The sequence below is a fragment of the Populus alba genome, chromosome 18, assembly GCF_005239225.2.
Source record: "Populus alba chromosome 18, ASM523922v2, whole genome shotgun sequence".
In the NCBI taxonomy this organism is placed as follows: Eukaryota; Viridiplantae; Streptophyta; class Magnoliopsida; order Malpighiales; family Salicaceae; genus Populus; species Populus alba.
The window spans coordinates 7,518,497-7,535,026 of NC_133301.1; the positions used below are offsets into that span (position 1 = coordinate 7,518,497).

General features: G+C 34.0%; 1 protein-coding gene across 1 annotated transcript; it reads left to right on the forward strand.

Moving 5' to 3' along the window:
- Positions 1-5,495: 5,495 nt before the first annotated feature.
- LOC118056669 (probable polygalacturonase) lies at positions 5,496-11,708 on the forward strand. The gene is made up of 5 exons (XM_035068950.2): positions 5,496-6,115; positions 7,412-7,532; positions 8,496-8,744; positions 9,500-9,653; positions 10,854-11,708. The coding sequence occupies exons 1-5, from the start codon at positions 5,678-5,680 to the stop codon at positions 11,377-11,379; spliced, it is 1,488 nt and encodes a 495-aa protein (XP_034924841.1). The 5' UTR covers positions 5,496-5,677; the 3' UTR covers positions 11,380-11,708.
- The last annotated feature ends 4,822 nt before the right edge of the window (positions 11,709-16,530 follow it).

Sequence of the window (16,530 nt, forward strand, 5' to 3'; positions counted from 1 at the left end):
TGCAACTAAGCGTTTTCATTCATCCTCTCACCATTCAAAGCAAGCATTAACATTCCATATATCTTGTCGCACATGTGCGGCATCGCGGTGATAGTCCACCCTCAAATGTATGGATATATTTCTGGTAAATGTAGGGAGACAAGGAATTCTTTGTCTCTTAGCGGTGAAAAAAATGGAATGGGAGTTGCCACCTAATTTTTGGTTACTAGGAACCCTAACTGGTCTCAGAGATCAGGTATGAAGACTGATTGCGTAAAGAGAAGGTATTAGCACCCCAAATACACCCTACCTAAGGTAAGTTGCATTGTTTTATTGTCTGATAAAAAATCTAAGGTCTTATCATGTTGGTCCGCCTATGGTTCAAGAAAAGCCCTCCTTAATAAGGAGGTTCTTATCTTATGGGGTAAAAACCTAACCGGTTTGATGTCTATAAAAGAACTACCTTTTTAATATCGGGAATACATTTTACATATAAATTCGTAATCCCAGACATTAAAACAAAACAAAATATTTTTTTTTTGTTTTTTTGAAATATTGGTCAAGTTCTCATGACTTTAATAAACTGGTTATTAAAGCCAAAATGCATGCTAAAATATAATATATATTTTTTGAAGCTTTCTTTGTTGTATAAAAATACAATATGATTTTTAGCTTTGAGAGACTTGGCCGTATGCATGAAAACAAAAAAACATTTTTTTTTAAGGTTCTGACGAAAACCGAGTATTTTAATATCGCATTGGTGTTTTTGCGGTATATAAAAAACGAACCAATATTAATTAAAATGGATAGAAAAATATGCAAGAAAATCATGGATGTTTTTTTTAAATGTATTTTCTTTTTAAATTTTTGAACGGGCCGGACTCGAAACAAAATTGGGCGGGGACCGACTCGAATAAAACACAAACTACCTTATATTGGGTTGGACTCAGTCCAGCTGCGTGGAATGGGTTGATGACCCAAACCAGACTGGTTACTGTGCCATGCACAGTAACCATGATCCAACCCGGGCTGGTTACTATGCATGGCACAGTAACCAACCAAATGTAATTACCCAGTTACTGTGCTTATGCACAGTAACCGAGTAATTATTTTCTTGCTTGCAGAATATGCACAATGAACGTTCTACATGCAAGAAGAAAACCTAGAAACAGAGATGAGGGGGAGAGAATTACCCGGCGGTGGTGCTGTTGTCGTGGTGGACAACGGCTGTGTTATGGTGGCATGAAGTGTTTCCAGCGGCGAAGAGAAAGTTATTACAGTGTTTATCTTCTTCCTTGTCTTTGTTCTGTTTTTCTGTCCTTTCGTTCTTTGGCTCTTTGTCTTTTCCGTTTTGTTCTAGCTGCGAAGGTTCTGGTGGTAGCTCACGGTGCTGGTGGCGGTGGCAAACTAGGGAGAGCTGTGGGTGGCCGGTGGTCTCTTTTTCTCTGCATTTTCATCGACCTCTGTTTCTGCTCTCTCTCTTGTTCTTTCTCCTTCTCCAATTTGTTTCGGTTTCTCCTCTATTGCTGCTAGTGGCAGCTATTGTTGGCAGCGCTATTGGTGACAACGCAAAATGACGGTGGCACAGCTTCCAATGGTGGAGGGAGAGAAAATGTGAAGAGACAGATGGCAGAAAAGGAAAAAATTCTAGGGAGAAAGGCTGGTTCTTTGGTTGTTTTTGAACCCAAATTTCCCCACCCCTGGAGCATAAATATCAAATCTATTTATAGGTGGTGGAAGAGGGACACTTTGTCTCTTTTGGTGCAAAATCTTAGCCCTTGATTTGACCCGAAAGCATCCCAACCATTGGCTTAAAGTAGCAATGATGAACTGTCAGTTTTGCAGGAAAAATGGATGGTCGGGTTGGCTACTTTAGGGCGGTGCCACCGCCTCTGCAGCCTCGATCAGCCCGAACGGCTTACACTAGCATGTAGTCAGGTATCACAGGATCATTTGCGTGTATGTTTCATCCAATTTGGTGATGAAACGAGGCGCCAAATGCCTTTGGAAGGTGGCCACCCAACCAACGTCGCTGGAGAAGAAGATGAATAGTGCCTTACAATTTAGTCCTTCAATTTGTGATTTATTTCTATCTACACCCCTGATTGGCTTCAAAGTTTTAATTTTGTTCAATTTTACCCATGAAGAACTTCAATTTTAACCCCGGATTTCGGCACATTTTTCCAATTTGGTCATTGGTTTTGGATTTCTTCAATCAAGTCCCTAATTAGCCATCAAACTTCAATATCTATGCAATTAAGCCCTTGATTTGATCAAATCAACTCTAAAAAATTCTACTTTGGCCTAGAACTTTAATTTTTTTCAATTAAAGCCTAAATTGACTTAAAAATCATTTTTTTCTTGTAATCAAACCCTATATAAATTCAATCAAACCTCCAATAAAATTTAATTGAGTCCATAAACATCTGATTTTGGATTTTTTTTTTCTTCAAATTGAATTTTTCTTTGTCAACAGAGCTCTTCATCTGTAAAAAAAATATACAGTCAGATTTTAATTTTTGAATTTTTGAGCCTCCTCAACCAACTTCTAACCATTTTCTGGGCGCTCTGACATCCTCTTCTCATTGTTATTATTTTTTTGGATTTTTTTATTTTTTAGTTCGAATATTTTTTTGATTTTTTAGAAGAGAAAAGATGAATTTGGAGAATGACTAAAAAATGGGTTATGACATATCTTATAACACCACTAAAACACAATGTCCTAAAAACCAACTAATTCAATTCACATTTTATTTCAAACTCTTCCAAAAAATACTTACTCATTATACCAATTCACATACTGGTGAACTTTTTACTTGTCCAAAATACATTAAAGGATAAAACTCATATTTAATTAAGAACTCATCATCATTAAATTATAAACTCCTCTAAATTATCACTTGAACAATTGTATACACATATTCACTAAATTTCGCAAGCATTATCATAATTATATCAAACTCCAATTTATTTTCCTTTTTAGCTAGCCATGGAGCTCCATTGTACTTAATTTATAATTTTATTCATTAGTCAATAATTTTATTTTTAAAACTACACATTCTTACACAATTACCATGTCAATTTAAATAAATTGAGTTCAAACCCTTTTCTTCTTAGCTTTGACCGAGCTTTCATCACTTTTTAATCCCTTCAACAATGGTCGGTTCTACCCGTAGTCAAAATACCTAGATTTATTTTTCTTTTATTTGATATTTTGAGTTATTCTATCATTACTCCAACCCAATTATATCATAGCACAACAATTTCACAACATCCTATCAAATATCATCCCCTTAATTCAAAGTTCAATTTACTTAACTTGTACATCTTTTTTCCTTTTTTTTTTCTATGAGTTGTGGCCATCTTCCCAACTAAGCAACCAAGTGACCTATCAATTGTATTGGTTTTTTCTTGGTGGGTAGGTAGCCTATCTATGAATAATTCAATATCATGTCGTTTAATACCCATTCATGTCTATTAAAAAGTAGTTCAATGTACATTTAGTCTAAAGAACCAAAAAGAAAAGGAAAGAAATTCCAATTTTTAGTGCTCAGATCATAATTGATTGCAACTCTCCACCAGTAATACCCGCTTGGTTGCATCATCATGCATGTCTCCTTCGATGCAAACGATGCTTTTGTTAGCACTTCTACGAGGAACTAAAAATAAAGAAAAGAAACCAAATTTTGTTAGCATGGAGTAATCGTTACAATATATTTATCTTTAGGTATTAAGATTAAACTATTAGTGATAAATTTAATTTTCATGAACTTTATTTTGGATGTGTATGGTTTCTTTTAACTGGTTTAGAAATGTAAATTTAGTTTTGATACTCGAAAAGTATTCTAAAAATATTTATGGATATAAAAAAAATAATAATAAGTGAATTCATGCAAATACTTTATGAATTATTGGTTATTTGAATGAAAACTCCTTGTCCTTTTTTTTTTTCTTCCACTGACATCCCTTTACTATGTTAGAATCATTAGTAAACTTTTTTTTTTTTTTTTTATATATATATATATGGATTATCACACATTATATATATATATATATATATATATATATATATATATATACTTTAATACGTGAAGCATGATTAGAGTCCCTCTATTAGGATGGTTTTTTTTTTTTTTAATATTTTAGATGACATTGATTTTTTTATCAAACCCAACAAATCTGGTAAATTGTCACATAAGTAATACCTGGTTTGGTTTTTTAATAAAAGTTTTTTATTTAATTATAAGATAATAAAAATAAAACATACAAAGAAAAACAATAGAATAAAATTTAAAAAATAAAACAAAAATAACCATGCAAGTATACATAAAAAGGTGGTTGGGAAATCTCTCAATTTATTTTTGAGCCTAAAAAAATTAAATTTTCAATTTTTTTTTTTATAATCTAGAAACACCTAGTAAACTCTATCAAAATATTTAAATATCAATCTCTCAACTCCAAACACATTTAAATTGATCCAAAAATACAAAATTAAATTGTTGGAAAAAAATCATTGAAAACCCAAACGATTTTTTTGGGTAAGATAAAGGGTGAAAAATATCAGAATAGAACTTCCCTCGTTAAATGGAACTGTCAACTCCAAGAACAACTTGTTTTGTGGTTGAAAATAAGCCAACTATCATTTTTTTTTTTTTTTTAATCATTTGCTGTTTTTTTGATGATTTTCTTTCTTCTCCCTTAAAACGTGGGACTAAAAAATAAACAAAATAAAGTTTTAAACTAAAATAAATTTATAAAAACTGAAGAAATGAAAATAAAAAACACAACAATTCTAAAGAGTAAAAAAGTGCACATTAAACAGTCAACAAACCCTCAGTTTTACACCTAATGTCAAGTATGGTCCTTGGGTTATCAATAATTTTAAAGAAACAAAACTGAATTTGATTTTTTTTTTTTTCAAATTAAGCACAAAAAAGATGTAAAAACAGCCAAGTTCTTTTTTATGATATCTCAAGAATCCCATAGCTAGCTAACACACAAAATTTCTTATTTTCAAATTCTAAACAAGTTAGCACGAAAGGATAAAATATAAAATAAGAAGAATGGTTATACATAATAAAAAGGGCATTATTCTTGGGAAATCCACAATGTTTTTTAGTTGCTTTTGTAAGTATAATTGTAATTAAAGATAATTTCTCTATTCGAGTTAATTTTATGCATTTTAAATCCAATTATGACTTGGATTTTGAATATTTTAATATTTGAGAACTAGGAAATTGAATTTTTGAGTTTAGTATTGGCTTTTGATATTAAAATGTTGTTTGAGAGGTTGAAAGTTTTGTGGTCTCTGGGGCTAATTAGTGAAGGGGTGTAAAATGTTAGAGGTGCCATTTCTTATTCAAGGTAGATGTATTAAAATAAAAAGAAATTAGGGATTTATTGATAATTTAATGTAATATACCTATTAAATTGATTGATGGCATTGAACTGCGTTTTCTACTGCCCACCTGGGCGTGTTTACTAAAAGCCCAAAAAGCCCTCCCTTCCCTTCCCTTCCCTTCCAACACACTCTATTTCTTATTTGGTAGTTAACAACATCTCACCTAAAAAAACAAAAAAAACCTTATAGATCCTTCAGCATGCACCACAGCAAAATCTTCCATTTCCATTTCCATTTCCATCTCCACTTTCCTCCTTTCACAATAGCTATTCCAATTTACCAATATTAATCATCATCATGGTAGAGACTATTGCATCTCCACTCACCAGTCGTTTCAATTACCAGAGGCTTGACCTTAAACGCTGCGTTCCTGCTTTTTTGTCTTCTCACAAAATTCTCTTCACTCTCCTTTGGATCGCTGCCTTCGCCTCCGTCTTTCTATGGCAACGCAATGCCGTCCGTGGTGGTTTTGCCGCTTTCTGGCTTGGACCCGTCCGCCCCATCCCCAAACTGCGTCCTGTGGCTTTCAATTTGACCGATTTTGGCGGCGTCGGTGATGGCGTTACTCTAAATACCGAGGCTTTTGAGAGGGCAGTTTCGGCAATTTCGAAATTGGCCAGGAGAGGTGGTGGCCAGCTTAATGTGCCTCCTGGGAAATGGTTAACGGCACCGTTTAATTTGACTAGTCATATGACTCTGTTTCTTGCTGAGGATGCTGTTATACTTGGAATCCAGGTTACTCACTCCCTAACTTCTTAATTTATTTGCATAACCATAAATTTTTAATCTCACATTACTCATTTCTTTTTTTAATTTTTTTTTTTGGAAAGTTTAATTATTATCTGTTGATGAAAATCTTTCGGTTTCTAGCTATATTAGGGCTTGTAAATAAGGGATTCCATATTTAAAAAAGAAAAATGAGAGCTGGTGATTTAGATTTGTAGACCAAAATACAAGGAAATGTTAGATTGCTGTGGTGGTGACTGGGGTTGTGGGAGTTGAGTGGTTTAATATCCAAAAGGGGCTATTTTAAGTTTTTCCCACTTTCTCTGTAAGGTTTATTCGTATAATAGGTTAGCGGTGTCTTATAAAACACTCAAGTTTAATTAGTAGGTTTTCTTGTCGAATGTGGTTTAAGTAGGGTTAACACTGTTCAAGAGTAGTTGTTTAAAGTATTATAATCCGTGATGATTAGCTTTTGGAGGGTGCTATTTCTATTTATAGTTGAATGGAATTTATGTAGAAGGACTGTGGATTAGTTTGAGTTGTATACTTGGAGGGATTTTTTTTCTTATTTATGGTTGCTCGTATACATGAGTGAAGAATCATGAAGCACCTAAACTTGTAATAGGGTCAAAGAAATAATTAGAACTTAACCTTTTAACTGTTTCAAACCAGCTATTAGAATTGACCACTATGAAAATGGGTTGGTGTTGTAGAAAAGACTTGGAATTGAATCTCGTTTACACTACTGATGGGTGGGCTGAGGGAGAGGATGTTACGCCTTGTTGTCTAAACATCTGTTTGGAGTGGGATGAAGAGAGTATATTTAGCAAGTTCTATAATTATTGTGACAATGCATAGCCATATCCCTAAGTTTGTCATTGAAGCTTATCGTCCTTGGGAAGACAATAGGTTGCAAATATGACCTTTAAATTCCTTTTTCAGAATTCAGATCAGCCATGAACAGGTACTGTGAAGTTATTGAAGCTATTGCCAGATGGTCTGCACTATCAATTTGACAGCTTGCCAATAGTTGGTCTCCCAAATAGTTGGAAAATTAGGCAAACCGTTATAGTTTTTATCAGAAGTTGCGTATTTAACTAGTTCATTTAGTGCCTGTTTGTCTACGTGGTTTGCTGCATTTCAAACTTCAAGCATCATTTTTTATTCTTTTTGGCTTGAACTGCAGTTTTCACAGTGCAGGCAAACAGGCCCTTAGTTTTAGAACTTTCAGTCATTTTATTTCATTTTTAGTGATTTAAAGTTATGGCTTATTTTAGACGCGTCCCCTTTTCTGATATTTGACAGGATGAGAAGTATTGGCCTTTAATGCCTCCATTGCCTTCATATGGGTATGGGAGAGAGCATCCTGGACCTCGGTATGGAAGTTTAATCCACGGTCAAAACCTCAGAGATATTGTTATAACAGGTCAGTTGTTTCAACTTCTATCCAAAGTATGCTCAGACCTTAGTTCTGGCTTTTAACTTTGAATGTGGAACTACTCATGCAATGAATATCAGATGCACAGATATAAAGAGTGATCATGGAGATGGGCCTACAAAATGTTACAGAAAAAAACAAAGTGAAGCAATTAAAATAAAAATGGAGAGTACAAAATGTACAAACAATCAACAGGGTAGATAATTAATTGTTGTGGATCCGACTATTGACCAATCATATTAACTGACTATTGGTCATTTTGAGTCAATATTTAAGCAGAGATGATGCATGCTATGACCATTTCCTGCATTATCTGGGCATCATCACATAATGTCATTGATTATGCTGCTTTTCCATATAGCTTTTCCACAGCTTTTCCACCCAGAAGTGTCTTGTACAAAATAATAGTGGGTCTCTCTTTTTCCTCACAGTAGCATTTCTCTATGTAGAATTCTCAGTTACTTTAAGCTACAAGATAATTTGGATAGAACAGTCCCTTGGATGTTAGATAAATTTGTCTCCATTTATTCCATGCCTATGTTTGGTGCCTAAAAAATTCCTCCACAAAGTAAGATGTAGCAAATAAAGACCTTCAACTTAATTGTTTCCCTTGTAATTCCACTTAATCATATCGCTGTAGATGAAATTATTAATTCTTACTATTCAAGCAATTTTGTCATATCTTGAATGAGATGCAATATACAAAGCCCCAAATCAAACTGATGGCACCACTGTAGGAACAGTTAATATGATTGTCTGGTAGCAACCAATTATATGAAATCATGCATACTATTAGTTCCAGTTTGAACACTTCACATAAGTTGATCCAGAAGGTAGTTTCTAGCTTTGTTGTTATCATAGTGAACATTGAGTTCATCAACATTTATTATTTGAAATTGTTTTTTCCTTGACCGGGAATGGTCCTCATCAAACATTTCTGCTGATCAACAGGACACAATGGTACCATAGATGGACAGGGTCAAACATGGTGGAAGAAGTATCGCCAAAAGCTTCTCAACCACACTAGGGGTCCCCTTGTGCAGATAATGTGGTCAAGTGACATTGTGTTTATGAACATAACACTACGCAATTCCCCATTTTGGACACTTCATCCATATGACTGCAAGAATGTAACAATTAGGAATGTTACAATTCTGGCTCCCATTTTTGAAGCCCCAAATACTGATGGAATTGATCCTGGTAAATATTTCTGATAATTGTAGTTTTCCGCTACTGTAATTTGTTTTCCACAAACTGACCCTACCTTTGATGTCAACTTAACCTCTAGAGATGATCAGCCTCCTTACTAATATTTTGCACCTTGGATGAGATGCACTGCTGAGTTTTAATTATTATATATCAATGAAATGAAAGGGCTTAGGTTGGAAAAAGGGGTAGGAAACAATTAGTGTTAAGGTTGGATGTTGGAAAAATGGTCCATTGAAGAGGGTTGTTCTTTGTGTGCCCGTGTTTTTCAACTCACTAACAAGCTGATCTTGGATGATAATCAATAATACATTTCAGATATTGAGGTAACAGCGAGACTGATTGCATGGAGTGAATTTTTTTGAACTTTGATACTAAACTTCGGATCTCAATATCATTCTACCTTTTACTTTTTATTTCTCTCAAACTGACTTCTTTCTTGTGTGCAAGTGAGCTGGAGCCCCATTTACCATTGTAATAGTTAATTTTCTTTGTTTTTTTTGTCATCTTTTTTTCTTTATTGATGTAGGACTATGATATAACCCTGCATGTTAGTAACTTGGAGTACTTTATCTCATATTGACTGGCTAAACTTCAAACCCCTTGAAATCATGTAGGTTGTGCCATCAAAACATCTTTAGCAAAGTTTTTTTCTTTTTTGTTCAACTGAAATGCAGTTTTGAAGATTGTTCACAATTTGTTCTTGCCATACGGAATAATGTGAACTTAAATTTTTTTGGGATAAATAGATTCATGTGAGGATATGGTAATTGAAGACTGTTACATAAGTGTGGGGGATGATGCAATTGCAATAAAGAGTGGATGGGATCAGTATGGAATTGCATATGGACGACCTTCAACGAATATTCTCATCCGTAATCTTGTAGTTCGCTCTATGGTCAGGTAAAATATCTTAATAATTTGCTTCTGACTTGATGCATATCTTTTCTATTCTTGTTCTCGTAAGCTCTAGAACTAGCATCCTTGTATATCTTCTACAAATCTTTGGGCCCAAACATTATTCTACCATGTCTTCTCTAGGCATCTGCCCTTGAATGATTAGAACATTTGAATGTGTAAATACAAGGCCAGTTTGTGGAGGATATTTATATATATAATTTCACCCATTTGATTAGAATATTATAGAGGAAATGTGCACAAGCGGAGGCGCATGAGTTATTCTAAATTGTACTTTTTTTGTTTACAAATATTATATGTAAATCGATAAATTTGCTTTTCTTTGGAACTTTACTACTTAGGTTGCATTTGGTATAAGGTGAAAAATTTGGAAGCAAAATGTTAAAGGAGTAAAATTTAAGGGGAAAATGTGAAGGGTGTAAAAATTATTAAAACATGTTTTAATGATGTTTAGTAAGAGTTGAAAAAATTATGCATAATGGTGGACCCTAATATATATAAATTTTTTTTTAAATTAAATGTGATTACAATAATAATAATAATAATAGCATGCTTTTTTGGTTTAAAATAGAAATGGAAGAATAAACAAGAATAAATTAATTTTAAATTAAAAAGAGAGAGAAGGGCACAAAAACAAAGAATTTTCACCCAAGGTTTTACTTAACCATAGTTTTGAACATTTCAATGGAAGGAGGTTACCACAAGCAAACAAGGACCATTTCCATTAAAAAAGAAATATGATTTGAGGTGCTATTACTACTTTGTTTTCAGCAAGTTGATGCAAGGGAACCATGAATTTTTTTGTTTCTATGTAGGAAAGCAACTGATGATTCCTTAATGCAATTGCCTATCTGGTAATCTTGAAGGAACTGTTGTGTTGTAGATTCTTGAATGAACCGTTGTGTTGTAGATTTAACCTTTGTGGCTTTCAGCCATGTTAAAACTTCACTCAAGAAACTGCTATGAAGCAGGATACTAAACTCAGTCGTGGTTGCTAGGCAACATGCAGTTTGAATGATTTTGGACCCTAGCTGACTTGTGCATTTAGGCTTTTATCACAATTACTGGTATCATATTATCATTTATTAGGTTCTCGGCACCATTTAGCTGTCTTAGTTTGCCATAAATGCATGTGTTTTTCTTTAGATGGCAACTGAGATCCACCCTGGCTGAATTTTGTATTAGTGCCGGCATATCAATTGGCAGTGAGATGTCAGGTGGGGTATCAAGTGTTACCGTGGAGAATCTCCTTGTGTGGAGCTCAAGGCGTGCAGTTCGGATCAAGACTGCCCCTGGAAGAGGTGCATATGTTCGAAATATAACCTACAGGAACCTGACATTTGACGATGTAAGAGTTGGAATTGTTATCAAGACAGACTACAATGAACATCCTGATGAGGGTTATGATCCAAAGGCTGTTCCAACACTCCAGGACATAAGTTTCAGTGGAATCCATGGCCAAGGAGTTCGTGTGCCTGTTCGCATGCATGGGAGTGAAGAAATCCCAGTTAGGAATGTGACTTTTCAAGATATGTCGGTGGGGTTAACTTACAAAAAAAAGCATATTTTCCAGTGCGCCTTTGTTCAAGGTCGTGTTATAGGGACGATCTTCCCTGCTCCATGTGAAAACCTTGATCGATATGATGAGCAAGGAAAGCTGGTTAAGCTCTCTGTCTCCCAAAACATATCAGACATAGATTATGATTTTTGACACGTCAACACATCTTAACTCCCCTCAACCTTTCTGAAGGCCAATGACATTGTATGCCTGTGTCAGACAAGCCAGTCAGATGACGTTGGAGCAGTTCAGCTTCTTCTTATGGTGTTCTAATGCCACCATGTTTGCTCCAATTTTATAGCTTGCTTCATTTGTATATACAGATTTTCATACATTTCCAAGGTTTGTGAAATGCATAGCATAACAATTACAATTACAATTACAATTACAAGAAAAACTAAATCGTGTGGTTGTTCTACTGTATATGACAAGCACGGTGCATGTTTTCTCATTGATTTCAATAGGTTTTTTCTTTTTGTTCAGTTATCCTTTTGTTTTTTACCGATTGTATCCTTTCATGTTTATTTATTTTTTTGGACGATCTCTTCGAATTGAATGTTCTTGAGGATTAAAGGTGTGAATTAGATTTCTAAACTTGATTAAATGCCAATTTAATGACAGTTTTAATTTGTATTATAAAGACAAGTAAAAGATAAAAACAGCAGGAGAACCAAAAACAATCAATGTGGCGTTTATGAAATTCAGGCTAAAAAGTGCTCTTTTGTTGACTGCTATTTTTTTCCCAGTAAGCTTAAGCATTTTAATTTTTAATGCAAAATTTTATTTTGTGCAGCTTTCATTCATTGAGTTTAAGAGATGATAGAGACCAAAAATTTGAGGAAAGAAAAAATAGTTGGTTGGATATATTTTGGTAACAAAATAATTTGATTATAATGTTAATAAGTTTTATTTGGTGAGAGGAGTTTTATTAAATTGCTTTCAAGTCTTTATATTGTTAAAAAAAAAAAATCAGTACTCAATAATCTTTTTTATTTATGCTGATTTTTTTATTTTTTTGAATGATTAAAGGCTGGTATGAGGATAGAAATGTGTTTTTTCATGTATTTAAGGTGTATTTTTAGTTAAAAATTGAGAAAATGATTTTTTAAACCCTAGAAATCGGACCATGAATTTTTTCTTTAATGCTTGTTTTTGCTTTAGGCTAACTAGTGCATTGTCTTTTAATGATTGAAGATGTATAACTATTTTATACCAATCATAGCCTTTACTTCTATCATAATTATAAAAGCTTTGGATTTAGTAATGAATGTTTTTATTCAAGTTTACCTCTTTTTTAGTTTAATAAATTCAAGTTTATATGACTATATGTTAATTCAAGTCTTTTTACTATCATATCTTTTTTAATAGCAATATATATTAAATTTTAAGTAACCTTATAGTTTATTTGCACCTTTAATACAACTATTCCTATTGTTATTATAAGACCAAGGAAATCTTAAAGTTGTGTAAGGGTATCACATGTTTTTTTGGCTAATTGTACCTATAAAACTTGGAATAATATGTTGTTTAGGAGTTATTGAATACAATCCACAATGATTTGGTCATTGAAGATGTTCACTCTTATTTTAGCAATTTTAAGATTTCTTTAGAGGCCCTTAATAAATTTCATTTTTTAAAAAATTTTCTTCAGAATATGCTTCCATATTAAAAACCCCTCATATAGTTTCATAAGATATGAGAGATAAGATATTCATCCATATAATGAGATTACCCTAATAAGGATGAGCCTTTATAAGAATTATTCTTAAAATTAGCCTATGCTTCAACTAGTTTCTGTACCCTCCCTATAATACTGAAGAGAAAGTTTAGGCTTCTGTTAAGGAAGTAGTTAGGATTTGCATTCAGTATAATAAGTCTTAGTCCATAGGATTGCTAGTTTATATTTTGCATGATTTTCTACGTGAATATCTCCTCTGCTGAGATTATATAAGGCTGTATAAAGACAACCTTCTTCTTCAATAAAAACTATCGATTTTGATCTTGCATTATTGTTTATGTGAATATCTCCTCTGTTGAGATTATATAAGGTTGTATAAAAACAACCTTCTTCTTCAATAAAAACTATCGATTTTGATCTTGCATTATTGTCACTTTCTATAACATTGTGGTATCAGAGCCTTTCTATTTAAATCAAAGCAGGAGTATTTGAGTCTCATTTGCAGCAGCAAAGAAATATGACACCGGAAAGAAATTTTGTGCAGCCAATCATTCCTCATTTTGATGGCCATTATGACCACTAGAGCATATTGATGGAGAATTTCTTACGCTCTAAGGAATATTGAGGGTTGATAGAAAATGGCTATGTTGAGGCTGAAAATGGCATAGAGTAGACATAAATGCAATGAAAAAGGATTGATGAGTTAAAGCTGAAAGACATGAAGGTGAAAAATTATATTTTTCAAGCTATAGATCAGACGATATTGGAAACCATCCTTGTAAAGGATACTTCCAAACAAATCTGGGAATCAATGAAAAAGAAGTATAAAGAAAGTGCTAGAGTCAAAAGATCACATCTGCAAGCTCTCTGTAGAGAGTTTGAAACCTTAGAGATGAAAGCTGGTAAAGGAGTCTAAGTATTTCTCAAGAGTACTGACAGTTGCTAACAAAATGAGAACATATGGAGAGCGAATGATAGATGTTACAGTGGTGGAGAAAATTCTCATATCATTGAGTGAGAAGTTTAATTATATTGTCTGTTTAATTGAAGAATACAAAGATATTGATCAACTCTCAATTAATAAACTCCAAAGTTCCTTGATTGTTCATGAGCAGAAATTCCAGCATCACACAGGAGAAGAATAAGCACTTAAGATCACCAATTCTGAAGATAGATTCAATGCGAAAAGATGAGGGCGAGGTGCATACAGAGGTAGAAGCAGAGGGATAAGTAGTCAGTTTTACAACAACAAAGCAACAATGGAGTGTTTTAAGTACCATAAGTTTGGACACTTTCAATATGAGTGTCCAAGATGGGATAAAGAAGCTAACTACGCTGAACTAGAGAAGAAGAAGAAAAAATGCTACTCATGTCATATGTGGATATGAATCATGCTTGAAGGGAAGATGTCTAGTTTTTAAACTTTAGGTGCAGTAACCACATGTGTGGTGATAAGAGCCTATTCCATGTGATAAATGAGAACTTCAAACAGAAGGTGAAGCTGGGAAATAACACAAGAATGGATGTGTTGGGAAAAGGCAACTTGAAATTGAAAGTGAATGGTCTTACACATGTTGTTAGTGACATATTTTTTGTCCCTGATTTGAAGACTAATCTTCTTAGCATTAGTTAACTTCAAGACAAAGGGTTGACAATCCTCATTCAACATGGATATATGAACATCTATCATCCGGAGAAAAAGGGCTTATTATACATACTAAAATGACAACAAATAGGATGTTTATGCTGTTAACAAATTCACTACATCAGAAACCAACCTGCCTTTATAACTCAACACTAGATTTAGCACATTTGTGGCACTGTCAATATGGACATTTAAGCTACTAAGTATTGAGGACTCTTCAAGCAAAGAACATGGTGCATGGGATAACTCAGTTCAAGATTCCATCAACAGTATACGCTACCTGCATGATTGGGAAGCAGCATAGAGATCTCATTCCAAAGCACAACAATTAGAGAGCCACAAAGAAGCTTTAGCTGATCCATGCAGATCTCTGCGAACCAATATCTCTTATTTCTAATAGCAAAAAGAGGTACATTATATGCTTTATTGATGACTTTTCTAGAAAAGCATGGACTTATTTCTTAGTAGAGAAATCTGAAGCATTATATATGTTCAAATGTTTTAAGAATTACATTGAAAAAGAAATAGAGGGCTATATAAAAGGCTTAAGAACATATTGATGAGGGGAATTCACATCCCTTGAATTCAATGAGTATTGCATTGAGCATGGTATCAAGTGGCAGTTGACAGCAGCATATACTCCACAACAGAATGGAGTAGCTGAAAGAAAAAAAACAGAACAACAATGAATATGGTTCGTTGCATGCTAACTGAAAGGAGAATTCCTAAGAATCTCTGGCCAGAGGCAGTAAATTGGACAATATATGTTCTCAATCGAAGTCCTACTTTGGCAGTTCAAAATCACACATGTGAAGAAGCTTGGAGTGGCATCAAACCTTCAGTTGAACACTTTAGGATCTTTGGATGCATGGCTCATGTATATATTCCTAATGTACGAAGGACAAAGCTCGATGCCAAAAGCATTCCTTGCATGCTACTAGGACTTAGTGAAGAATCTAAGGCTTACATACTTTATGATCCAATTGAGAAGAAGATTATAATCAACAGGGATGTAGTATTTGATGAAGAAAAATCTTGGGACTGAGACCAAAGCTATAATGAATAACTGGTGGTTGATCTAAAATATGGAGATGAAGGTGATACTGGAACATCCATGAATGAGGAAGACATTCCTGAAGAATTAGAAAATAGAGTATATACAAATGAAGACTTAACTGCTAGTCTTTAGCCTGGTGAGAATCGAGGAGAATCATCAAGTTTTCATGAAAATCTTCTTGGCAGTCCTCAACCTGGTGAGAATAGTAGGACATCGCCAAGTTATTATGGTGGTAGTTCTCAACATGGTGAGAACAAGGGAGAATCATCAATTTTTTCATGAAAGAAGAGTTAAAGGACCTTCAAGATGGATAAGAGATTATGTAATTGGGGAACTTTCAGAGGAAGAAGATGCAAATGTTAACTTGATTTTATTTACTTCAATAGATCCAGTACAATTTGAAGACGCGGTAAAATATGAACATTGGAGGACACAATGGATATTGAAATCAAGGCCATAAAGAGGAACAACACTTGGGAACTTACTGATCTGCCAGCCAGTGCAAAGAAAATTAGAGTATAATGGGTTTATAAGACCAAACTAAAAGAGGATGGAGAAGTAGACAAGTTCAAGGCATGATTGGTGGCCAAAGAGTATGTGCAGCAACAAAGGATAGACTATATAAAAGTATTTGCACCGGTTGCAAGAATGGATACGGTGAGAATGATTGTGGCCTTAACAGTTCATAAAGGATGGATATTATATTAGCTTGATGTCAAATATGCTTTCTTGCATGGAGAACTTAATGAAGAAGTCTACGTAGAACAACTGAAAGGATATGAGAAAAAGCAGAATCCACAGCAGGTATACAAACTGAAAAAAGCTCTTTATGGACTGAAACAAGCTCCACGAGCTTGGTTAAGCTATGTTGAAGCACATTTTATAAATGAAGGGTTTGAGAAGTGTTATAGTGAGTATACTTTG